Source organism: Hemitrygon akajei, chromosome 10 (genome assembly GCF_048418815.1).
Source record: "Hemitrygon akajei chromosome 10, sHemAka1.3, whole genome shotgun sequence".
NCBI classification, from domain to species: Eukaryota; Metazoa; Chordata; class Chondrichthyes; order Myliobatiformes; family Dasyatidae; genus Hemitrygon; species Hemitrygon akajei.
The window spans coordinates 81517363-81544094 of record NC_133133.1 but is presented as its reverse complement, the minus strand read 5'-3'; the positions used below and the strand labels follow the sequence as shown (position 1 = coordinate 81544094).

Genomic DNA, 26732 nt, shown 5'->3' with positions numbered 1-26732 from the left:
GGTAGCTGTCCTTCCAGGTGACACAACACTTCACCTGTGAGTCTGTCAGTGTCATCTGAGGCCACACTCAGACTGGATGAATAACACTGCTACATTTTGTAACTCGAAAACATGAAACTAAGCAAATAAAAACACGGGGAGACTGGGACAAACGTGTACTCTTCATTTTTATGTTTATCGAGGCATGTACTTATGATATGGTGATGTGATAATGTGTGACATTCACGCACTGTTACATATAACCCATAATAGATTATTAAGTAAAAACAGAGAATGCTTAATCAAACATTATATCTGGTGAGCTGTTGGTTGTGGAGTGTGTTGCATTACGACATGCAAAGAGGAAACTGGTGCATTTCTGATTCAAGTTTCAAAGTACATTTATTATTAAAGTTTGTGTGAATCAAACAATCTTGAGATTTGTTTGCTTACAGGCAACTACAAAGCAAGAAGCCCGAAAGAACCCAATGATAATAAAATCAAATAAAGACCAACACCTGGTGCGCAGAGAGAGGGAGAAAAACACAGATCATTCAAACAATAGAAGTCAGCAACAGCATTCTGAACCAAAATGAGTCGTTTACTCCAATCCCCAGAGAAGCCCATGGTGGACCCAAAGCCTCAGTATCAGTTCATTACATTAGTGGGTACAGAGCACAACAGCCAGGGCAGTCTTCATAGTCCCAGCACCATGGAGAGAGGAGTGGTCATTGTGGGGACAACGAGCGATATCAGATGTTGGCTCTGATCCTGACACCCTGTCTTTCCAGTATATCTAGACCAGCGTTTAAATTGTCCAAACAGTGTGTCATATTTTGCACTAGGACTCGGGCAAATCTGCAGTGAAAGGCTCCGAGCCTAGACCATGCTGTCTAGCGACTCGCTTCATATCCAGATTTCACTGCCCATCCCAAAGTCACTCTCGATTTCTCCAAATTGGCTCGGTGCCCAGATCGATCCAATCTCACACCCGGGCCAGTTGCATGGGCATCGAAACTCCTCTGCCTCGATTTCTCCTCTCCACATGCCTCACTACATCGCCTAAATTCTGCAAAGTACCATTATCGTTCATCCCTCAAATTTGCTTTGCCTCACGTCTCTTCATTTTTTTGCGGTGGAAATTTACCACAAGTTACTCCAGAAAAGGGGTAATTAGTGATGTTTTTAGTTGGATTTCTTGCCTTTTGAACATCTAGTCAGCTGCCACATGTGTTCGGTAGCAGATTCAGTGTTAGAATGGTGTGTTCTGCTGACATTGATCGCAGTGCAGTCTTTAGACTCGGGACAAACCTCTCCACTAAACCATTTGTAGCTGGGTGGTGCAGTGCAAATGTGCTTTGTCTTAATCAAGGGGAGCGACCTCTTTTCTAAATTGTTTTTAGGAAGTTCCTTTTCCAAGTGTAAACTGGGCCACCCATCAGCATTTCAATGATTTATCATCTTCTTGATTTCAATCTTGTAATTGAGTCCTCCAAGAATCAGAGCCCATCTTTACATTTGTGCTGCTGAAGTTAGTGGAATATTCTTCTGTGGATTTAAAATGGACACCAGTGCTTGATAATCAGTAATAATGGTAAAATCTCTCCCCTACAGGTCGTGGTTGTACTATTTTACTCCCCAAACCAGATTCAAGGTCTCTCGGTCAATCTGTGCATTATTTTTCTCTGCAGGGGTCAGGGAATGTAACACTAAGGCTATGGAGCATTCACATACATCTCTCATAACAGTTGATTTGACTGTACCTGTACCTTAAGGCGAGGAAACAAAAGCAAGCTTCACTGGACGAGGTGGATCATAATGTGTGAGTACAGTGTCTGATGTCACCATCTGTTGGTCGGCCTCAGCTAAGCCCACAGCTGAAATGCTTCCCTGCAGAAAGGTTTGCAAAGATATCCTCTGTCCTGGGGAAAGGGCATTGATCTACTTTCAGGACTGGGTTGGTGGTGACCTTAAAATCAACACTGATCCTGTTAGACCCATTCTTCTTGGCTAATGTGAACACTGCTATTGCCGATGGGCTCCACACAATCTTAAAAATAATTATTTAGCTTCCAGCTGATCTAGCTCACTGGCTACTTTATCACTGATGGTAGAAGGAACCAGATGAGCTCTATAAAATTTGGGTGTAGCATTTTCAGTTAACACTATTTTACTGTTGATAAGTTTGAGTTTTTAATGCCATGCTTGAACACTGCTATTTACTTTTGTCTGCCACACATGCTCTGTGACCTACATTGTTGTATTTTCTGCAAGTTTCCCCTTTAAACCTGAAATGTTCTGGTGTAAACACGAGGAAATCTGCAGATGCTGGAAGTTCAAGCAACACACACAAAATGCTGGTGGAACGCAGCAGGCCAGGCAGCATCTTTGGGGAGAAGCACTGTTGCTGTTTTGGGCCGAGGCCCTTCGTCAGGACTGGTCTGGTATATGTGAGCTTTTGCCACAACGGTTACACAATCTGATTGGTCAGGCTCTTTTCTCTTTAGATGCTGAGATTTTGTTCCAGCTCACTTTCATTCCTGACTGTAACTCAATCATGTCTCTGGCTGCTGTTTCATCTGATACTGCAATTTCTTGCAATGCCTTTCCATTGCCCTTTTTATGATGTCACAATCAGATCTTTATAGATATTGAAGGGAAAACACAGACACCAGTTTGTACACAGCAATAATGCATACACTGTGACTTTATAATGTCCAAACAGTCTGCCCCAGGGCTATCGATTGACGGGTGAGCATCATTCAGACACCTGGAGATAACTTCTCGGCTCCTCTTCAAATTAGTATCACATGTCATATATGTCCACCTGTTTCATTCCTTAACGGATTGGCACTCCCTCGGTCAGGCACAAGTGCTCCTCAAAAATGGATAAGAAATATTTCAATGCCAAATGCAACCTTCACCACCCTCTCTGCATTCTCTGTAAGGTCCTTCAGTGCATCAGTCAGCATTGTGTAGGTCATGAGAAATGATGATCCTGCTCCAAAAATTGAACCAATGACAGGGATGAAGTCAAGACCAACTTCCAAAGCTGAAACGGCAACAGTTGTAGCACCCCAACCTAACCTTTTAAATATATCTTTATTTATTGTCCCCAGCAGAAGAGGGTTAACAACGGCCTTAAGCTCTTTAACAGGTTTTTCTGTGATGTTGGCCAGTCTTTGAATAGAAGCGTCATCAAGACCCAGGCGTTTACGAAAATAGATTATTTCCCGAATCAGAATGGTGATGTCACAAGCAAGGGAGAGACCAGGAATGGGGACTGCTCCTACAGCGCACAAAATTGTTGCCGACATTCAGACACGTTTCTGCAGAATCTTTCTTTTCTGCTGAACAATCTCTACACTTTGCTTTGCATAGGCCAGAACAAAGATATTTTTCCTTAAATACGGCAGATCATCTTCAAGTGCTTTATTTAAACGATTGAAATCATATCGATCCTGTTCAAAACTGGATATCAGGAACACAGTCGGGGTCCAAATCCCTGCTTCTCTCAAATTATTGACACAGTTACTCCGAATATCATCCAGCTTTTCTTCCTCATTAATTTTACTTCTTCCCCCCTTTCTCATTGAGTAAAAATCTTGATCAATCTTAGTGCGGACAAAGTAGAAATTTTTACCGAGCTGTTTAATCTCTTTAGCAAGTTTTGCATCATTTTCTCTGAAACGACAAGCTGATATTATGATGAAGAAATCATATCTTTCAAATTTCATTTTCTTGAGATAAGTAGCAGCTGGAAATGTTGTGGATCCGATCCCTGGCAGGTCCCAGTAGCGGACAGTAGACTGATTGGGATGTGGGTACATGGTTGGCTTCATTGTAGCTTCAATGACATCAACTTCAGCAACTCCATCATCATTGTTCTGAAGTCCTCTCATGGCATTGATGAAGGTGGACTTTCCTGCACCTGTTTCTCCAGTCACTGCGATGTTAAGCTCTGTCTGATCCAGCTCCGATAACTTCTGTTGTATCAGAAAGGTAACTTTTTCCACCCCGCCTTCTTCAAAGAAGGATTTCCGTTTGTTGAGCTGTTCCATTGTGAAAAATTTGGCATTCTCAGACTGAGCGACCTGTTGCCTGAAAGGAAACAGTTTCCGTTAGAATTTCTAAACAAAAAAACTTCCATTTCCACAGATCCCTATTTGGTTGACAAACATCTCATATGGGACAATGTGCGGTGAACAACTAACCCAAAAGTCAGCTCGTCTTTGGGATGGGGAGGTAATTGCAACATACAGGCAAACCTACAGGACAAAGAATACTTGTAAATTTCATGTGGATAACACCATAGGTCAGGCTGCAACCTGGCTCTCTAGAACTATGAGTATTGGAAATCTATCCATACAACCTCATGATATCAATGCAGAAGTCCTTACATGAGAGCTGCCAGTTCAGCCAGTATCAACTCCATCATAAATGACCTCCCTTTCTCCACAAGGTCAGATGTCAGATGTTTGCTGATAATTACACAATATTCAATTAATTTCACAATGAAAACTAAACAAATTCATGCCTGTGGTAACAAAGTTACCCAGGGTGGTGCAGCGGACTGACACCACCAGTGACCTGGCTTCACTCCTGGTCTCTGGTGCTGTCTGCGTGGAGTCTGCATGCTCTCTTGTGACTGAGTCGATTTCCTGTGGGTGATCCTGCCACACTGTATTAGTTGTTAGGTTAATGTGCTCCTGTAAATTGCTTGTCATGCAGGTGGGGGTGGGAAAGTTCAAAATTTGATGTGTATGTGAGAGAGGATTTGTTCGATGGAAATAAGCAGGTGCATGGGAAAGGTGGGAATGCTCAGTGGGGGGGGGTTGGAGGGTGGCAACAGAGATGAGTCTGGGTATCAAAAGACAAATAGAAAAATATTAGTGATTTGAAAGTATGAAAAATCTTAAAACATTCATGTTTGCGATAAACAAAGACTAGTAACATGTCTTTGTACCAGGCTGTCACCATCTCCAAACAAGGAGAGTCTAACCACCTACTCTTGACACCAATACCACACAGACTTGTCACTGTGTGTCACATACACGTCCCCTACACTGTTTCTTCTTGGCTACTCTGACAGCAACTCACAACCCCCTGATCTCCACTAATAAAACAGGGCACTACTGATCAGGGACAATATCACAGCTGCTCTCAGAGGGAGTGGATAATGGGCAGCTTATCCACTGAGCCCATAAGGGTAAAACTCAAGGTGCAATTACTCTGAGTGGATTGCGTTATAGAGCCTCCAGCAGAAACAAGATATTGAGAAAAAAACTGCAGGCAGCTGAGGAAAATTTGCAAAAACAACAGGGTAGCTTTATTGCGTAACTGCCACTTCACCAAATAGACTGGGGTCTTCTTTGTGCAAGAGAGGTAGATAGGGCAGAATTGTTAGGTGCATCAAAGACAGTTTCTTAAAACAATATGAATAATCCAACTAGAACAGGATCCATACTAGACCTGGTATTGGGCAGTGTAATTTGTCAGCTGACTGACCTTTCAGTCAGTGGAAATAAAAAGAATCAGTAATTACAATAGCTTAAATTCTCATATCTCTGAGTAAATATAATTGTTGCAAGAAAGCTTTAAATAGCAGGAGGATAATTCTCTGTGTTTTAAGCAGGAACTAGGTAGAGTTATTCAGAAACAGTTGTTGCTGGGCAAATCTCTTCTGTGTAGGGTGTTCAATGGCCAACATCACAGAGTATGGAATTGATATGATCCAGTAAGTTGGAAGGATAAGGGTGGCAAGATAGGGGAGCATTTGAAAGAAGTCAAGAGGGAAAGGAAAGCATATGTACAGTTTAAGTTAAAATAATCAAAGAGTCCTTGATTGAGAGAAGAACCCAAGAAGGGAATTAGGTGACTCACATGAAAACTCCTTGGCTTGTTCGATTAAATGAATCCCAAGGAATTCTTTACATTAATCAAGAGAATAACTAGAGATCGCATAGGACTAGTCAGGGACAGATGATATGCTTGGAGGTGGAAGATGCAGAGAACTTCTAAATGAGTACCAGAAAACATGTTGAAGGAACTCAGCAGATCATACAACATCCAAGCCTGACCTACTGAGTTCCAACAGGATTATGTGTATAGATCCTGATCTCCCACATCTACAGTCTCTCTGGTGTCTCGTAAATGACTACTTATTGTAAGTATCCAACAAGGGGAAAGTCATGGAGAACAGTGTGGGGCATGTTAATGTGCTTGGACATTTTTAGATAAAGAAAAAGGTGATGTTGGATCTTTTGAAGAATGCTAAAGTGAAAGGGGTATTGACCATAGAAATGATTGAGGTGTTTAAAAGGTTCTTTGATAAGCATGTATAATTTCAGGGAGTAGAGAGGTGTGGACCATGTGAAGGTGTGAATGAAACTTGAAGTGTGATGGATGAAGTAACAAGCTGGGAAGATGATTGGTGAAAGGGATAGAAGACAATCTACTGTTGTAATGAGGCCACAATAATGCTGGAGGGAAAACACCTTATATTCCATTTGGGTAGCCTCCAACTGATGGCATGAACATCGATTGCTCAGACTTTGTGTATGACCTCTCAGTCCCACCATCCCCTTCACCATCTTCCATCCGTTTTCCCTCCCTCACCTTATCTGCCCATCCATCACCTCCCACTGCTGCTCATCCCCCTCTTTTATTTTGCTTCCATGTCCTTGTGTCTCTTTCACCAATCAACTTCCCAGCTCTTAACTTCATCCCTCCAAGGTTCACCTGTCACCTGGTGTTTCTCTTTTCCCTCTTCCCACCTTTTAAATCTACTCCTTAGCTTTTCTCTTCCAGCCCTGCTGAAGGATTTTGGCCCGAAACTTCAACTGTACTTTTTCCAAAGATGCTGCCCGGCCTGCTGAGTTCCTCCAGCAGTTTATGTGTGTTACTTGCATTTCCAGCATCTGCAGATTTTCTCTTGTTTGCAGGCAAGAGAATTTGTTTGAGGTGTCATTAGCTCAAATGGTGCGGCGTAACATCATGTGCTGAGGGGCCTGTTCCCGTGTTGAGACATTCTGTGTTCTGTGACAAGGGCTTTGATGGAAGGGAACACCACCACCTACAGCTTCCCCTCCGTCATACACTGATATCATTGCTCCACACGGTCACTGGGTCCACACTCAGGAATTCCAGACCCAACCCCACAATGGGATCAGATTTATCAGGATGACAGCTGATCAACAAAGCAGATCCCATGCATCAATGAGAATGCTGAGCACTCAGTGTGCAGTGCACTGGCAGGAGTTGCTGAGGTGGGGTTCATTGAAGAGACACACAGAGTGTCATGTTCTGACCTACCTGGAGCTTGCTCCTTCCATTCTTGACAGCTGTTTCTTGCAGCCTGGCCTGTGTGACAATCCAGTAATCCCAGCACCAAACAGGGAGAGTGGTTGGGGGCTCGAGTGTCCTCTTTGTCTTTTTGTTGCTGTCTCCTTGAAGGAAGTAAAAAGAGTGACTGATGGTTCTTTGTCTAGCAAGATTATTTAAGAATGCTCAGCAAATCACCTTTAATCACTGGAGAATAATGCAAGAAACCAGTGAAAAGAACAGTACAGTACAGCGTAGAAACAGGGTCCTTGGCTCATATTGTTCCTGCTGACCATGATGCCAAAATAAACTCATCCCATCTACCTGCACAACATCCATATCTCTGCATTCCCTGCATGTTCATGTGTCTGTCTAAATGTCTCTTAAATGCTCCTGTTGTGTCTGCTTCCACCACCATCTGTGGCAGAAAGCTCCAGGCACTACCAGTCTCTGAGTAAAACATTACCTTTAAACATGCCGTGTCACCACATCTCAACCTTTTAGTATTTATATTTCTGGGAAAATAACTCCTTCCAGGCCTCTCATAATTTTATATACTTCCAACAGTTTTCCACATCCCTCAAAATCCCACAACTACCCCTTTGCCACCCCCAGCTTTCAAAACTTCAGAGAACAAAATCATGGTTTGTCCAAATTTTTCTCACAGCACATGACCTTTCACCTAGGCAACATCCTGGTAAACCTCTTCTGCACCTTCCCCAAAGGACTCCATAACCTTCCTATAATTGGGCAACCAAACATGAATGGAATCCTTCAGATGCAACCTAACCAGAGTTGCATCATTAGAAAGCTGGAACAAATTGTTGTTTGCCCAATTTTCCTTCTAGCCAAATAGAAAGAAACACAGCTATATTGTATCTGATTATTTAAGTCAACCCAACAGAGGAGAATATGAGGGGAGTTGTGTTTCCTCCTCAAGGTTTCAGGAAAGGATGTGGTGGAACACCGGGTGCTCAGACCACAAGGTGAATGGAAATAGGAAAGAACGTTGTCTGTAGTGCACTATACAACATGGAACCTGCAAATCAACCATCATCTCCAAAATGCCACACATTTGCCTGTGATAATCACTATGAAGAGTTCTAATACTAATTATGGTTAATCTGCTTTGTTGCTACTTTGGGCAGTTTTTGAATCAAGCGGCATCTGCAAAATGCCACACAATTGCTTGTAATAATGACTTTGAATAGATGGTGTTCTCTACTCAAACTCCAAGAATCACAGGAACTTGTTGCATCTGTGGGCGAAGATGCATCTGTGAGGTTAAATACCAGCCGACTTGATGAACATTGACACTGACTTTTGGAAGGGGGATACACCTGAATGTAAAATTAAATGAAGAAGAAATGATTACTGTATTGCAAATACTATCACATCAGGTCAACCTACAGAGAATGAACTGAGCTGAACTGTACTGAAATGTACCTTTTCATTTTCTGTTTGTATATTCTGTGCTTCTGATCATTTTTTTTTGTCGTCATTTGCACATGGGATGGGAGGGAGTTTGATATTTGATGTTTTTGCTTTGAACTGGTTTGGTCTATAGTCCTTTCTTTTGTGACTGTATGTGGGGAAGAAGAATTCCAGGGTTGTGTAAAACATACACACTTTGATAGTAAATGTGATTTGAATTTTGAGAATTTTGAAATTAAAATATAAACATATTCCCTCTACCAAGATGTTCCAAGCTCAACATAAGAGAGATGATGCTCTCATAATCTTACACAACTTCCCTGACTTGGAAATCTCCCTCAGATTGTAAAGTTATTTCTCACACTCTATTATTTCACACAGGGAAGAGAAAGAAATAAGGCTGATGAAACTGACATCTGCTGTGGGAAACGTGGACATGTCAGAGTGGGACTGAGAATTTGGACACCATGTAGTGATGACCAGAGCATTTTCTCAAGTGACAATAATAAACAGGGAATCTGTAACTGGATGAGGAATGAAGAGGCATGGACTGATGAATCAGAATAAAATGAGTTCAGGTCACATCAGAGCAGCAGGGGGATATAACTTAATGAATTGAAGTATGGTGAAAACAGCCAGCTTGCATAATAGTCATGATTCAATCTCCAGATTACCATCAACACTGAGCTTCTTCACCCTTTGCCCTTCAATGAAACTTGTGGTGACTGAAAGTCTTTGGATGTCAGGAATTATCCAATGCTTTTCATCTGCTCTTTTAGCCAAAGAACTAATATATTCATAGAATCACTGGTACACACCAAGAGGAGAGTTCACAATGGCAATGACACTGTGTGAGAAAGATTGATGTGTTGGGCTTTTCTTAGATGGTGATAGTCATTCCCTGCCATTTCAGTTGCACTGATATCACTGGACACTTTTTCCTTTGATTAAACATTGCTTTGGCCTTGCTGCAGGCAGTTGATGAGAGCAATGATTGCTGAGAATTTTTGAGACAAAATGAACACTGTATAATCATCAGCAAACATCTCACTTCAGACTGTAGGGTGGAAGGAAGGTCATTACGGAAGCAGTTGAAAATGGTTTGGATGTAGATGCTAAACTGAGCAATTTCCTCAGTGATATTCTGGGCTGACCTCCAACAACCACACCAATCTTCTCTATGATATTTTCCCCTTGACGCCACACTCTGTCAAATGCTGCCTTTGTATTTCCAATCACCTGCATCCCAGTGAGTCTATTGAAGTCTGCCTGAAAAATTCTGGTCCAAAGACGAGAACAAAGTGATTTCCAGGGCCATTGTGAGAATGACTGCCCTCGGCAACAAAGCAGAATTTGACTGAGGGTCCAGATAAACTGATGACAAATGGGTATGATGATTTGAATTTAACCTTACAAAATGGAATCTGGCTTTGGTTGTTGAGAGATTATCACTCCATCCCCAGGAATAGAATCCTCCAAAGCATTCGCCTGGACCCAAACATCAATGAACATTCCTTTCTTTATGAAATGTAGGAATATTTGATGCTGATTGCACAACATTCACGTCAATTCACTGTCCCTCAGATAATAAAACCAGTTGTGCCTGCATGGAGCACGACCAAGTCAATCTGCAGGCATGAGGTGATAGGTAGTGTATCTGTGATGGGAGGCTGAGGTGAGGATAGTAAGGACCCGTGTGCTGGAGAGTCCGAGACTGGAATCTAGACTGAGACAAGAATAGGATTCCTGAGTAGATGCTAGATGAGAGCCTGATGAGATTAGACAGGAAACCAAACAAGACAGAAATTCAAATACAATCTCAGACTGAACCAAAGTTGAGCTGATCATTGAACACTGAACCTGAGTTCAGGAGCTCTTAAATATCCAAACCTTGGAGTCAAAACATGGCCACCAATTAGTGGAGTGGGCCAGAATCTTTAAAGTGATTTTTCATTATCATTGTAACATTCAAGAAGGTTATTAATACCTTCAAATACTTTATAGGTTCTAACTTGATGAAGTGGTGAAAGAGTTTCATTTTCACTCCTGCATGTTTCTGACATTTCCAGGGCTCAATGCTTGAAACACAATCTGTAGAACAATTCACAGTTGTCTTCATGCTTATTTCTCATCAACTATCCGTGACTGAACCACAGAACCACTGCTTTTTTACACACACACACACACACACACACACACACACACACACACACACACACACACACACACACACACACACACACACACACACACACACACACACACACACACACACACACACACACACACACACAATTTTAAAACTGTTTTAAATCACCGTGTAGCGTCTAACAGCCACATAAGTGTGTGTGACTAAAATTAGTTTATCTGTTCGACAAGTCTCCTTCCCCAATTAAGTGGCCATGTCCCAAATAAAGGAAAGGAATTTCCTCCATTCAGTTTTGTTCTGTAAACGTTGTCCCAAATAAGTGGCTGACCTGATTACTGATGGCCCAATTAACAGGAACCCACTATATCTGTATCCCAGAAATGAACAAGGGGAACCTTTCAGCAAGAGCTGTAATCTGCTGTGTTGAAAGTTCAAACTTCTATATGAAGTTATTATCAAAGTATGTATATGTTACCATATACGACTATTCTGACAGTCAACTCTGAAGCCAGGGGTTTTCTACCATGTGTTTAGTTCCATGCGATTACCATTAAAACTGTGCCATTTGAGTTGACATGTCTCTGTTATGGGGCAACGTTTCCCGGTATCTATGGTATCGATGTTGTTCAAAGTTCCCCTCAGCTTTTTCATTACATAAATCGTTAAAGAGCTAACGGCCATAGAATGTCGCCCTCTCGCTCTGGAGGCACAGCACCTCCTCGGCTTGTGCACCCTTGCAAATGCAGATGGTTTCTCTGTTCGACGATTCCCACTCTCCCCACGAAGCCCGTGAACTCAGAGCTTTGAGTTAATCTACTGGTCAAGGCCCCGGAAATCTCGTCACTTACCCCTGCAATCACCTGGGGTAAATCACATCAGGCCCTGGTGACTTATCCACGTTAACACTCATTAGGAGACCAACACTTCCTCCTCCTTGACCTCTAAACACCCAAATATATTTACACACTAAACACTGATCTCCCAGTTCTTCCTATCCTTTTCCTTGTTAAATACTGACACTCGTTAAGTACATTACTCAGATCCTGCGCATCCAAGCTAACGTTCCCCCCTTTATCCTCGAGTGGCCCCAGCCTTTCCCGAGATGTGCTCTTGCTCTTGATATATGCATACGGTGCCTTGGGATTCACCTTAATCCTACTTGCCAGCAAATTTTCATGGCCCCTCCTGACTTCCCTAATTCCATACTTTCATTCTTTTCTGGGTTCTGTATACTCCTCATGTGGCCCATTTGATCGTAAATTCTGAAAATTACATAATTTTCCTTTCTCTTTTTGACTAAATTCATCATCTCTCTGGATATCCAAGGTTCTATTATCTTTCCATTCATGAACTCCCTTCCAACAGGAACACACCGTTTTTGTACTCTGTGCAATTGATCTTTAAACACCCTCCACATGTGTGATGTGGACTTGTCAGTAAAAGGTCTTGCAACTTCACAACCCCCAACCACCTCTTTGACCTTCGCTTCAGTCTTTTCTAAAACTTCCAGAGCCTGGGATATTACTCGACCATCCCTACCTGCTCCCCCACCAAGTTTCAGTAATGGCCACAGCATCGTGATTCCATGTACTGATCCATGCTTAAGTTCATCACCCTTACCCAGAATACTCCTAGCACCAAATATGCACACTTCAAACTATCGGACCCATCATACCTGTTATTGGGATCTTGCCTTTCAATACTTCTCTGCTCAGACAGTTGGGTTATTTGCAAGCTGTTGTCGTTCTGTTGTTTTGACTTCGAACTCAGTGTTTCAATCCTCGTTCCGTCCCCTTCTCGGAAAAGGTGTAGTTTCACTGAAGGTCACTGCAGTGACTGATGCCTCTCTGAGTCACTCTGATCACGAGGATTCACGTTCAAAGCCTCCCAGATCCAATGAAACAGAGTGAGCTGAGAAAGTTCCACACAATAACGTGAGTGCCTCAGTCTCCCCTCGCGTTTCATCGGTCGGACCGGTGTGTTTCTCCGGGTTCAAAGTCCGGGCGCTGTTGAATTTTGTTTGATCGGTGATAAAGCGATGGCGTTTAGAGTAGCTCAGTGTGTGTGTGGTTCACAGTCCGTGAACAGCAGGGACCCGAAGGGAGATTGAGCAGCTTGAGACTAGTGATGGCCCGAAAGGAGCATTCTGGGTTTTCAGATGTTGGCGATATTCATGATCAGTTGGGATGGGGAATGAGAGCCATTAGTTCAGGTTTGCAATGTGCCCTCGCCCCCTCGGGAAGTAGTTTAAGCGGTAACGAGAGTTGTAAGTCTGCGGGACCGGACGGCATCCCTGCGCTGCTCATCTGGCAGGTGTGTTTACAGATATTTTTAATCTCTCCCTCTCCCAGTGTAGAGTGACCTCCTGCTTCAAAACATCCACAATTGTTCTGGTACGTAAAAAGACCAAGGTAACAGGTCTGAACCACTGGCGTCCTGTCGCACTCACCTCAATAATGAGCAAATGCTTTAAGAGCCTGGTCAAGGACTACATCTGCGGCTTGCTACCACCCACACTGGACTCCATACAATTCGCCTTCCAACACAACCGATCGACAGATGCCGCAGCTCTACACAACGTCCTTCCACATTTGGAGAAGAAGGATGCTTATATGAGAATGCTGTTCTTGGACTAAAGTTCTGAACTATAGTCCAAGAGAAAAAAACCAGAGGACTTGGGTTAAGGGTGAAGGGGGAAAAGCTTAAAGGGGACATTGGTGGGGGGGGGGCTTCTTCACACAGAGAGTGGTGGGAATGTGGAATAAGCTGCCAGATGAAGTGGTAAATGCGGGCTCACTTTTAACATTTAAGAAAAGCTTGGACAGGTACATGGATAAGAGATGTATGGAGGGATATGGTCCAGGTGCAAGTTAGTGGGACTAGGCAGAAAAATGTTTTGCCACAGCCAAAAAGGGCCAAAAGGCCTATTTCTGTGCTGTAATATTCTATGGTTTTATGATGGGATATTAGTACCCTCTTGTATAGTATCATGCAATAAATCCCTCTTGACAGTTAGTCTCTTCTCTCAGAGAGCCCATTGATCCAGGAACCTGAATCGCTGCCCCCCACCCCACCCTGCACACATCCCGTCCGTCAGATATTCATCTGGCCTAACCTTCTATTCCTGGACTCACTAACACATGCCACTGGAGTAATTCAGAGATCACTTCCCTTGATATCTTGCATTTCAATTTCCTACCTAATTCCGATACTCTGTGGGGCCTCATTCCTCATTCTACCTTTTGTGTTTGTACCAATGTGTACATCAATCTCTGTTTTCTGAAACCTGAAACAACATCCCCCTCCACCTATTGTTGAGGGCAATGGCAACAGGAAAACTTTGCATTAACTAAAACTACCTTTGTTTCTCCAGAGTCCTGAAACCTGTATCATTGGTGAAACCACCCCACACAAACTATGTCCTCCTCAGCCTTATGGATATTCCAGATTACATCCACCTGTTCCTCCAGACCCCAGATGGGTGAAGAGAGAGAGAGAAAGAGAGATAAGAGAGACAGAGGGAGAAAAAGACAGAGAGAGAGAGAGAGAGAGAGAGAGAGAGAGAGAGAGAGAGAGAGAGAGAGAGAGAGAGAGAGAGAGAGAGAGAGAGAGAGAGATAAGAGAGAGGGAGAAAGAGACACAGAGAGAGAGACATTTCATGGTGCGGTTGCTGTTGTTTTTTGTGAGTGAGGGAGTTGGGGATTCTTTTTGCCACAATTTTCCTTGTGGGAGGTGCAGAGATGTGTTGCTATTGTCACTGTTTTTTTCTGTAGGGGAGGGTGTGACATTTTATGGTTCGCGAGTTTGTTTTCTTTTTCTTTTTTGTGCCGGGTTGTTGATGTCTGCTCTTCTGTATTTCATGGCTATCTAGAGAAGACAAATATCAGAGTTGTATTGTACATTCATAGTTTGACAAGAAAATGTACCTTTGAACCTCTGAACATTCCACTCATACTTTACCTATCCTGAGTCTATAGGGTCATTCCCCCAGCCATTCAAACAAATGTGTCCAGCCTTTATTTTCCTATTTTGACCATCTCTTCCTTGAGTACCATGGATAAATAATTCCTAGCCTTGGTTACTTGGGAACTACATGGCAAAAACATCACATCATTTACTTCACTGAATTCCCACACTTGCTGTCCGCTCAGTCTCTGCCTCTTATCATCTTGTAAATCTCATGTCACAGTGGCATAGCACATAGTAGTACAGCACAAAAATAGGCCCTTCAGCCCACTTTATACATGCTGAACCATTTACTCTGCCTGCTCGCTGTGACTTGTACATGGACCTTAGCCCTCCATAACCCTGCCATCCAGATGTACAAAATTCCATTTAAGACCTCAGCCATCTCTTTTGATCCATGCATAGATTACCATTCTGATCTTCCAGATGACCAATTTTGTCCCTTGCAACCCTTTTCTCTTAATATATCTGTAGAGTCCTTTTGGATTCCCTCAGTATCTCCTGAAAAGCAAGGTTCTCTAAATCTGTTATCTTTACCCATTATTCTGACTGGCTCATACAAGCTTTATACTCTCAAAACTTCACATTTAAAAGTCCCCTACCTACCAAGTATACTTTGCCAGAAAACAGCCTTTCCAGATCACTAGGTGCAAAATGTTCCCCAACACAAAATTCTCTCACCTGCATTCTCTCATTCCCTCAAAGGAGAATTTATCAAGTATTCCATACTCTCTCATTTGGAATTTTGTGTGCTGATTAAGGGAAATTAGCTGAACATATTTGACAAAATCTATCACATCTAGTTCTTATACACTCTGGGAGTCCCAGTCAATATGGGCAAGGTTAAAATCACCTACTTTAATAAGCTTATGTTTCTTGCAACAGTCTGTTTCCTCTACAAATTGGTTCCTCTCAATCCCATGCACTGTTGAATGTTCCATAATCAGAACCAGAATCAGAATAAGGTTTATTATCACTAGCATTTGTCATGAAATTTGTTAATTAGCAGAAGCAGTTCAATGCAATTCATAATATAGAAGAAGAAAAATAATAATAATAATAATAAATCAATTCCAGTACAATGTTTATTGAATAGATTAAACATTGAGCACAAAGCAGAAATTATATTAAAATGTGAGGGAGTGTTCACAGGTATCATGTCCATTTAGGAATTGGATGGCAGAGGGGAAGAAGCTGTTCCTGAATCACTGAGTGTGTGGCCTTTAGGATTCTGTACCTCCCACCTGATGGTAACAGTGAGAAAAGGGCATATCCTGGGTGCCAGAGGTCCATAACAATGGATGCTGCCTTTCTGAAACACAGCTCCTTGAAGATGTCCTGGGCACTTTATAGACTAGTACCCAAGATGTAGCCAACTAAATTTACAAACCTATGCAGCTTCTTTTGGTTCTGTGCAGTAGCCCCTCCATACCAGACAGTGATGCTGCCTGTCAGAATGATCTCCACAGTACATCTACAGAGGTTTTTGAGTGTACTTGTTGACATACCAAACCTCTTCAAACTCCTAGTGAAGTATAGTCGCTGTCTTGCCTTCTTTATAACTGCATCGATATGTTGGGACAAGGTTAGGTCCTCAGAGATGTTGAAACCCAGGTACTTGAAACTGCTCACTCTTTCCATTTCTGATCCTTCTATGAGGAGTGGTATGTGTTCCTTTGCTTACCCGTTCTGAGGTCCACAATCAGCTCTTTAGTCCTATTGATGTTGAGTGCAAGCAACACACACAAAATGCTGGTGGAATGCAGCAGGCCAGGCAGCATCTATAGGGAGAAGCACTGTCGATGTTGAGTGGAAGGTTGTTGCCGGACACCACTCCACTAGTTGGCATATCTCACTCGTGGTACGCACTCTCATCTCCAGCTGAGAATCTACCAACAATGGTTGTATCATCTGCAAATTTATAGATGGTATTTGAGCTATACCTAGCCACACAATCATGGGTATAGAGAGTAGAGCAGCAGGCTAAGCAAACACCTCTGAGATGCAGCAGTGTTGATCGGCAGTGAGGAAAAGATGTTATCATCAATCTGCATAAATGGTAGTCTTTCATTTAGGAAGTCGAGGACCCAATTGTAGAGGGAGGTACAGAGGCCCGGGTTCTGTAACTTTTCAATCGGGATTATAGGAATGATGGTATTAAATGCTGAGCTATAGTAAATGAACAGCGTCCTGACATAGGTGTTTGTGTTGTCCAGGTGATCTAAGGCCATGTGAAAAGCCATTGAGAGTGCAACTGCCATTGATATTTGTGGCAATGGGAAAATTTAAATGGATCCAGGTCCCCATTACAGCCCCGTTAATGTTGTCCATAGTTCCGTAGTTCCACCCATAAAGCTTTGCGAGGGGAGTTCTCCATTCTGCCCTGACTAAGCCCTATGGTGATATTTTCACTGACTAATAAACACCCTTTCATCCCTCCCACTCTGCCATGTCTAAAACAACAGAACCCTAGAATACTGAGCCGCCAGTCCTGCCCCTTTTGCAACCAGCTCTCACCAATGGCTACCCTGACATAATTCCATGTGTTGATCTATGCCTTGAGCTCTTCTCTCGTTCCTAAAGTACTTCCAGCATTGAAATACGTGCAGCTCCAAACATCAGTTCCACCAGGCACAACCTTTTGATTCTTGACTTTGTCTGAGTTCTTAACAACCTCTGTCTGCACAAACTCTCCACTATCTGTTCTGGCACTCGGGTTTCCATTCACCTGTCACCCAAGTTTACTCATCACCCACCAACTGCCCCGCCCACCTGAATAGCACTTGCAAACCTTCCCACTCGGATATTATTGCCTCTCCAAACTCACTACATCCTACTACCTATGCAAACTTATTTTAAATCTTTCAATTGTTTCTGCATCTACCACATCTGCTGCTGGCTTGTTACCCACTCAAGCCATGGACTGAGTGAATTTACCACTGCAGTTCCCCTTCAATATTTCACCTTTCACCCTGAACCTATTAGCTCCTAGCCTCTGAGGAGAAAAAGCCTACATGTGTTCAACCTATCAATACACCTTGTAATTTTGTATAGCTCTATAAGATCCACTCATTCTCCTGCATTCCAGGGAATAAAGTCCAAAACTATTAAACCTATCCTTATAACTTATGCCTTCAAATCACAGCAATGTTCTTGTAAATTTTCTTTGCATTATTTTAAGCTTATTGACACCTTTCCTGCAGATCACTGACCAGAATGCACACAATACTCAGCCTCACCAAATAGGCTGTACCACCCACCTGAGAGGCCCAACATTCACAGTGTAACTTTTCCCCTGATTTGTCCTCCCAATTGCAACACTTCACACTCGTCTGCACTAATGTTTATCTGCCATTTCTTCAGCCCATTCTCCTAGATGGTCAAGATCATACTGCAAGTTTTGATTGCCTTCCTCACTGTGCACTATGCCCCCAGTCTTGGTGTCATTTGCAAATTTGCTGCATCAGTTTACCTCACTGTCATTGAAATCATTCCATCGGTAATAAACAACAATGGGTGCCGCAGACTTTCCTGATGTTGAACAGCAGTATTGCTCAGAAAAATGAGTAGAACTAAAGGAAATGGATGAGATATTTAATGAATATTTCTCCTCAGGTTTTACCTCCAAGAAAGTTCTGGATGCTAATGAAATGTGGAAATTAGCAGGGACAAGATATTGCAGGCCACTATGTGCATTGGCATGGATAAATCCCAGGGCCAGACCTTGTGTATTATCAGACCTTATGGAAAGCTGGAGACAAAATCCAGAAACACTTGCAGAGATTTTTATTTAATCTCTGTCTACAGGTGAGGTTCCAGTGGTCTAGCAAGTGGTTAATGTGGTACTAATGTTTTAAAAGAGAGGCAGAAACAAAGCAGGAAATTACAGGCCTCTGAGTCTGAAATCAATGGTGAGGAAATTTCTGGAAGAGATTCTGATGGACAAGAGAGAGGTTCTGATTTGAGACAGTTGACATGGCTTTGCTCTTTGAGGAGATAATCAAAAGACTAAATGTCAGTAAGACAGGGATGTTGTCTAGATGGACACGACTTTAGCAAGGCTTTCAACAAGGTCCCAAGTGGCATGCTCACGTAGAATATTAGATTGCATAGGAGCCATGGGGAAATTGCATTGGATTCGTATTTGGCTCAGGTTTAGAAAACAGAGGGTGATGGTCAAGGCTCGTTTCTCAGATTTGAGCCTTTGTCTGGTGGTGTTCCACAGGAGTTGGTAATACAGATAAACAATTTGGATGTGAATGTCCAACGCACGGTTAGAACGTTTGTGGATGATGCGAAAATCTGTGATTTTGTAGAAAGTGGAGAAGGTTATGAAAAATTACAGGGAGATCCTGATCAGGTGTGTATGTGAGCTGAGGATTGGCAAATTGCTTTCAACCCAGGGAACTGTGAGGTATGGCATTTTGGGAGATCAAACAATGATACGATTTATACAGTGAATGGGAGGACCTGAGATGTGTTATGGAACTGAGGGAACTAGGGTTGTAAGTGCATAATTCACTGAAATTAATGTCACAGAAGGAGAGGGCAGTGAAGAAAGCATTTGGCATGCTGGACTTCATTAGTCAGGGTAATGGGTACAGGAGTTGGGAAGCTATGTTGCAGGTCCATAGACAATGGTGAGGCCACTCAGAGCAGTGATGCAGTTTGTTAGCTTTCCTACTGTGTAGGATGTTTTCAGGGATCATGAGAGATGGATCATATTCTCTACTGAAGGAGTTTGAAACTTCTTGCAGTTTCTACAGCTGTGGCTCTGACTTAAAGAGGGGTGTGAGTGGTCCAAGTTCTCTTGAAATCGATAACCATTCCCTTTGTCTTGTTGGCATTGAGGAAGAGACTATTTGCCTGGTACCAGCCCTCGAGCTGTTCCACCTCCTGCTGGTAGGGTAGTTCATCATTTCTGGTGACATCGTTAAACCCCTCCACTCTCGTGCCATCAGCAAACTTGACACGTGATTACTCGGATGTTTGGCCATGCAGTCACATGTGAGCAGAGTGAACAGCAATGGGCTCAGCACACAGCCTGGGGGCATCTGTGTTGAGGAAAATGGGGAGGGAGGAGTGTTTGTGCATCCTGACTGTGTGATGTCTGTTCATTTGCCAGTCCAAGTCCCACTTGCACAGTGGGGTATTTAGACTGAGGAGCAGGAGTTTGTTCTGCAAGGTTTGTGAGACAAGAGTGTTGAATATTGAACTGAAATCCAGAAACAGCATTCTGACAAAAGTGTCCTTGTTTTCTCAGTGTGTCAGGGCCAGGTGCATGACAGATTTTATGGCATCTGTTGTAGAGTGGTTCTGTTGGTAAGCATATTGGAGAGTGTCCAGTGTGGCAGGAATGGAGTCTTTGATAAGTGTCATGACTTTCCATTCAAAGCACTTCCCGATCATTGGCGTCAGAGCCAGGGGGCAGTCGTCTTTATGTGCTGAAGGTGCAGAGTTCCTTGTACAGGGATGATGGTTGCTGATTCGATGCATGTGGGGTCAGTAGCCTGAATGAGTGATATGTGGAAGGCAAGTTAATGTATTGGTTATCGCGGTCACTTTCCAGAGCCAGTGATCACAGATTGGAGTTTGAATCCCACCTCTGTCTGTGAGGAGGTTGTACATTCTCCCTGTGATCACATGAATTTCCTCTGGGTGCCCCAGTTTCCTCCCCTTTCCAAACAGTTAGTGAGTTGTGGGCATGCTGTGTTTGCGCTGAAGCATGGCGGGCTGACCCATCACAATCCTTGTTGATCTGATTACGATGTCCCTGTGACAAATAAAGCTAATCTTTAACATCTTACACCAGCTCTGTCTCCATTCTTCTGGATGCTCTGGGTATCGTTTGTAACTCCAAACATTAAACTAATTAACAGAAAGACACGGGAGTCCAAATGGTGAGTCCAGCCTGTGTTTACTTTAAGTGAGGTGTGCACGTATCACCTGGTAGCATCATGATGTATGCAATTCACATATTTTTACATGTAACCATGATGAAATTTATAAACAACAGAGATCACTTAATCAAACAATGCAGTTGCGTTACTCAAATATTGCTGAAATATTAAGTACACAACACTCCTCCCTGCTTAGCTACAACCTCCAACTCAACATCGAATGCATCTCAATGATATACATGTATACTATTTAATACAACCACAATACTGATTTCCACAGCATTGTAAATTTCAAATTCTCTCATTATTTAATCATTGTGGAGGATTTCTTACTTTTGTAGGATAATATTTTTCCTGATAAGTGAGGTCACTCTGTTTGGCAAGTTATACTTGTGGCTGGGTTCTGAGGTTCTGGGGCCTCCTCCGTGGTGGTTGTAGGAGTTGACTCTGAGACTGCAGGAGGTGGTTCTGACAACTCCGAACACCTTTCTTCTCTTTCCTTTTTATTCTTGTAGTTTGTGCATCTTGATCTTGAGAGGGTCCACTTAGATCACTAGAGTATTCTCTTATTAATCTTTCTATTGGTCTCTTTATGATCTGATCTCTCCTCTTGATTTCCTCATCCACAACATCATCTGATGAATCCTCTGTTTTGTATCTCACTGGCTTCCTTCATTTTGGGCTTTCAATCACCCTGCTGGGCTTTGGTCTTTTTATCTACCTTTAAAGCAGCTGTTTGTCTCCCACTTGATGTTCATGTAATAATCTCAATGCACAGAAAGTTTATTCTGGTTCTTCAAACTCACAGGAACAGAATACTTGCAACTTTACTGAAGTTCCTTGAACTCTCTTCCAGCTGAATCCCCATCACAGGGCTCACTGGGAATCTTGGCTCATTAGCCGGCTCTGCTAACAGCCACTGGACTCAGCGGTGAGTAGGCCAGCTTTCTTAAACCATATACGTCTAGGGTCAGCACGATTAGGCTCCAATCAAATAAGAAAGTTGGGATGTTTCGATGAACAGAACACCAATATGAGCAAATGCTTTGTAAATACTGTCTAATTTGGCAAGAAATAACAGATCGTACACCACATGCAATAATAAAAAAGCGTATTTACTAACTTTAGCTTCATTAACCAGTTATTTAGAGGAAAAGAAGAAAAAAATAAAAGAGCGCCTTACAATGAACCCAGTCTAAATGTGCACATCGTTGGAGCTCATATTGTCCAAAAGCTGGGTACGCCCATTACTCATCACGCTGTATTCTCATCACCAATCACTGGTAGAACTTCCCATCTTGGATTCCTTTGACTCGCGAAGCGCTCATTGCAATCGTGTCTTCCTGTTGGATGGAATCCAAGGGCCGTCTTTCCTGAACTTCTCCTCTCTACATCTCCCACCAAAAAAGATCACAAACTTGAGTCACAAACCTAAGTCACTGGATTTCAGTGCTTCAAAAGGGATGGGGGGGGAGGGAAGGAGGGATGGCATTACTGGTCAGGGATACTATTACAGCTACAGAAAGGGTGAATAATGTAGCAGGATCCTCTTTTGATTCAGTATGGGTAGAAGTCAGGAACAGGAAGGGAGCAGATACTCTATTGGGAATATTCTATAGGCCCCCAGGTAGCAGCAGAGATACCGAGGAGCAGATTGGGAGGTAGATTTTGGAAAGGTGTGAAAATAACAGGGTTGATATCATGGGTGACTTTAACTTCCCTAATATTGATTGGCACCTGATTAGTTCCAATGGTTTAGATGGGGCAGAGTTGTTAAGTGTGTCCAGGATGGATTCCTGTCACAGTATGTTGACAGGCCGACTGGGGGAATGCCATACTAGATCTAGTATTAGGTAACGAACCGGGTCAGGTCACAGATCTCTCAGTGGGTGAGCATCTGGGGGACAGTGACCACCGCTCCCTGGCCTTTAACATTATCATGGAAAAGGACAGAACCAGAGAGGACAGGAAAATTTTTAATTGGGGAAGGGCAAATTATAAGGCTATAAGGACAGAACTTGTGGGTGTGAATTGGGATGATGTTTTTGCAGGGAAATGTACTATGGACATGTGGTCAATGTTTAGGGATCTCTTGCAGGATGTTAGGGATAAGTTTGACCTGGTGAGGAAGATAAAGAATGGTAGGGTGAAGGAAGCATGGGTGACAAGTGAGGTGGAGAATCTAGTCAGATGGAAGAAGGCAGCATAGGTGAGGTTTAGGAAGCAAGCATCAGATGAGTTTATTGAAGAATATAGGGTAGCAAGAAAGGAGCTTAAGAAGGGGCTGAGAAGAGCAAGAAGGGGACATGAGAAGACCTTGGCGAGCAGGGTAAAGGAAAGCCCCAAGGCATTCTTCAATTATGTGAAGAATAAAAGGTTGACAGGAGTGAAGATAGGACCGATTGGAGATAAAGGTGGGAAGATGTGCCTGGAGGCTGTGGAAGTGAGTGAGGTCCTCAATGAATACTTCTCTTCGGTATTCACCAATGAGAGGGAACTTGAAGACGGTGAGGACAATATGAGTGAGGTTGATGTTCTGGAGCATGTTGATATTAAGGGAGAAGAGGTATTGGAGTTGTTAAAATGCATTAAGATGGATAAATTCCCGGGGCCTGATGGAATATTCCCCAGGCTGCTCCATGAGGCGAGGGAAGAGATTGCTGAGCCTTTGGCTAGGATCTTTATGTCCTTGTTGTCCATGGGAATGGTACCGGAGGATTGGAGGGAAGTGAATGTTGTCCCCTTGTTCAAAAAAGGTAGTAGGGATAGTCCAGGTAATTATAGACCAGTGAGCCTTACGTCTGTGGTGGAAAAGCTTGTTGTAAAAGATTCTTAGAGATAGGATCTATGGGCATTTAGAGAATCATGGTCTGATCAGGGACAGTCAGCATGGCTTTGTGAAGGGTAGATCGTGTCTAACAAGCCTGATAAATTTCTTTGAGGAGGTGAACAGGCATATAGATGTGGGTAGTGCAGTGGATGTGATCTACATAGATTTTAGTCAGGCATTTGACAAGGTACCACACGGTAGGCTTATTCAGAAAGTCAGAAGGCATGGGATCAAGGGAAGTTTGGCCAGGTGGATTCAGAATTGGCTTGCCTGCAGAAAGCAGAGGGTCATGGTGGAGGGAGTACATTTGGTTTGGAGGGTTGTGACTAGTGGTGTCCCACAAGGATCAGTTCAGGGACCTCTACTTTTCGTGATTTTTATTAACGACCTTGATATGGGGGTAGAAGGGTGGGTTGGCAAGTTTGCAGACGACACAAAGGTTGGTGGTGTTGTGGATAGTGCTGAGGATTGTCAAAGATTGCAGAGAGACATTGATAGGATGCAGGAGTGGGCTGAGAAGTGGCAGATGGGGTTCAACCCGGAGAAGTGTGAGGTGGACAAACACTTTGGAAGGACAAACTCCAAGGCAGAGTACAAAGTATATGGCAGAATACTTGGTAGTGTGGAGGAGCAGAGGGATCTGGGGGTACTTGTCCACAGATCCCTGAAAGTTGCCTCACAAGTAGATAGGGTAGTTAATAAAGCTTATGGAGTATTAATATTCATTAGTCGAGGGATAGAGTTTAAGAGTCGCGGGGTAATGATGCAGCTCTATAAAACTGTGGTTAGGCCACACTTGGAGTACTGTGTCCCAATTCTGGTCGCCTTACTATAGGAAGGATGTGGAAGCACTGGAAAGGGTACAGAGGAGATTTACCAAGATGCTGCCTGGTTTAGAGAGGATTCTTTTTGATCAGAGATTAAGGGAGCTAGGGCTTTACCTCTGGAGAGAAGGAAGATGAGAGGAGACATGATAGAGGTGTACAAGTTATTAAGAGGAATAGATAGAGTGAATAGCCAGCGCCTCTTCCCTAGGGCACCACTGCTCAATACAAGAGGACTTGGCTTTAAGGTAAGGGGAGGAAAGTTCAAGGGGGATATTAGAGGAAGGTTTTTTTACTCAGAGAGTGGTTGATGCGTGGAATGCACTGCCCAAGTCAATAGTGGAGGCAGATACACCAGTGAAATTTAAGAGACTACTAGACAGGTATATGGAGGAATTTAAGGTGGAGGGTTATATGGGAGGCAGGGTTTAAGGGTCAGTGCAACATTGTGGGCTGAATGGCCTGTACTTTGCTGTATTGTTCTATATTCTATATTGTTCAAACCTCTCTCCGCCCAGCTTAGTCTGGAACCTTCACCCAATTCCACCATCCAGATTAGTTGACACAACATTCCTGAGGTGAACATCATAGCCCATTATCTTTAGCCTGAAATCCAAAACTGCTATAGTAGGCCACACTGCTTCTACAGAAAGCAAGTAAATGAAATACACTACAGCATTAGCAGTAAAAATATTAAACAGAGAATTACATTCTCCCCACATGTCCCCATGACTTTGAAATTTAGCAAACAATTAGTAATCACATAGTATTCAAATGAATTTTGTGATTTCAGGACCCTCAACCCATTTGTAAATGGCAGTAACATTTCTTACTGTGGAGATAGATGAAACACTCTGTTTCCCTCGTGCATCATATGCCGGCATATCTGGGTGTTTCCTGACTCTCTGAGATCTTCTTATCTCATCTTCAGCCTCAGGTAATCCCTGGGACCTTTCCTATCAACTTAGGGATGTATCCCCCTGTCCATTAAACGTGCCTTCTGGCAACTCAGGTCCCCTTGTCATCTGTCTGAGCTCAGCATCATCTTCAATTACATTGGAGCCCAGTTTCTCGTCACCGTCTGGCATCGTGTCCTCCTGTCCACTGCTAGTTCCCCCACTATATCTGAGTCAGGGTTTGGAGATTCAGGAATCTCTTCAGCAATTCTTGGGGATTCTGCATGAGGTAGAATATACCACATTCCCATTTCCTCGTCCTCTCAGTCTGTAGAGTATTCAGTGGTTGGGTCTGTTTCAGATCTTTCTGCTGATTGTCTTTCTGTTCTCCTTCTGTTCAATCTTGGAGTTGTGTCCTCAAAAGTACAGAGCAGATCTTTGTATTTGTGCTGCTGCTGTTTGTGGGATACCTTTCTGTGGATTGATGCTCGTCTCTGGTCCAGATCCCTGCCTTTTCAGTCCACCAGGTAGTGGTTGTACTGTTTTACACCCCAAACCAGACTCAACGCCTCTCTGTCAGTCTGTGCATTATTTTACTCTGCAGCGCTCAGGGAACATGACGCAAAGGTTATGGGGTGATCACATCCATCATTCACAACATTTGACATACCATTTGCTGGAACCGCTGCTGTTACCCATGGGCTCCAGTCAACCTTGAAAATAATTATTCCGTCTCCAGCCAATTGAGCTCACTTGAATCTTTATCATAGGTTGTACAAGGAACTGGAAAGGCTTTGTAACACTGGGATATGGCATTCTCACTTAACACTATTTTTCCCTTGATATGTTTGAGTTTTCCAATGCCATCCTTGAACACTGCAGTGGCATCAACCAGTAGCTTTCTTAATTCATTTTCAGTTGACTCTATGGCAGAGTACATGGCATGCAAATGGTGGATTTGTCTCCAGTCATGTTGAAGTTATCTCAGCCATTCAAATCCCCACAATGCTGGCCCCCCTGTGTTTACCACCTGCAAGCCCAATGTGGCTTGTTGGTTGTTGCATGTCACTGTTACAAATGTCAGTCCACTGAAGATATCTTTTCTCCAGAATGAGTTCTTACTTGGATATCGCAGGACTTAGTTCAGTTTAAAATGCAATTGAAAATCATTTTGTGAAATGACTGAAACAGCCAAGCCAATGTCCAATTCCATTTTAATTAATTTGCCATTCATTTCTGGTGTAAGTCCTATTGCTCGTCTCTTGTTACCTTTCACATTGTAAATCTCTAGGCTACTCAGTCCATTATCACTCTCATCATTATCAGATCTTTCATCAACAGCATGCAGATTATGCTCTTTTTGAAACTGCATGTTGACTTTTTATCTTTTTCTCTTCCCTCTGCAGTCTATTTCTTTTTTGTCTGCCGGAT

At 43.0% G+C, this 26732-nt stretch overlaps 2 protein-coding genes across 2 annotated transcripts in view; both read right to left on the bottom strand.

The window, feature by feature from the left end:
* LOC140734513 (interferon-inducible GTPase 5-like) overlaps nucleotides 1-26732 on the bottom strand; it is a 423537-nt gene that overhangs the window by 386638 nt on the left and 10167 nt on the right. The gene's annotated exons all lie outside the window — the stretch shown is intronic.
* On the bottom strand, nucleotides 3179-12864 carry LOC140734510 (interferon-inducible GTPase 1-like). The gene is made up of 3 exons (XM_073058579.1): nucleotides 12561-12864; nucleotides 7294-7427; nucleotides 3179-4080 (listed from the first exon to the last, which is right to left on the bottom strand). Exons 2-3 carry the CDS (start codon nucleotides 7311-7313, stop codon nucleotides 3297-3299), a joined length of 804 nt encoding a protein of 267 aa, XP_072914680.1. The 5' UTR covers nucleotides 7314-7427; nucleotides 12561-12864; the 3' UTR covers nucleotides 3179-3296.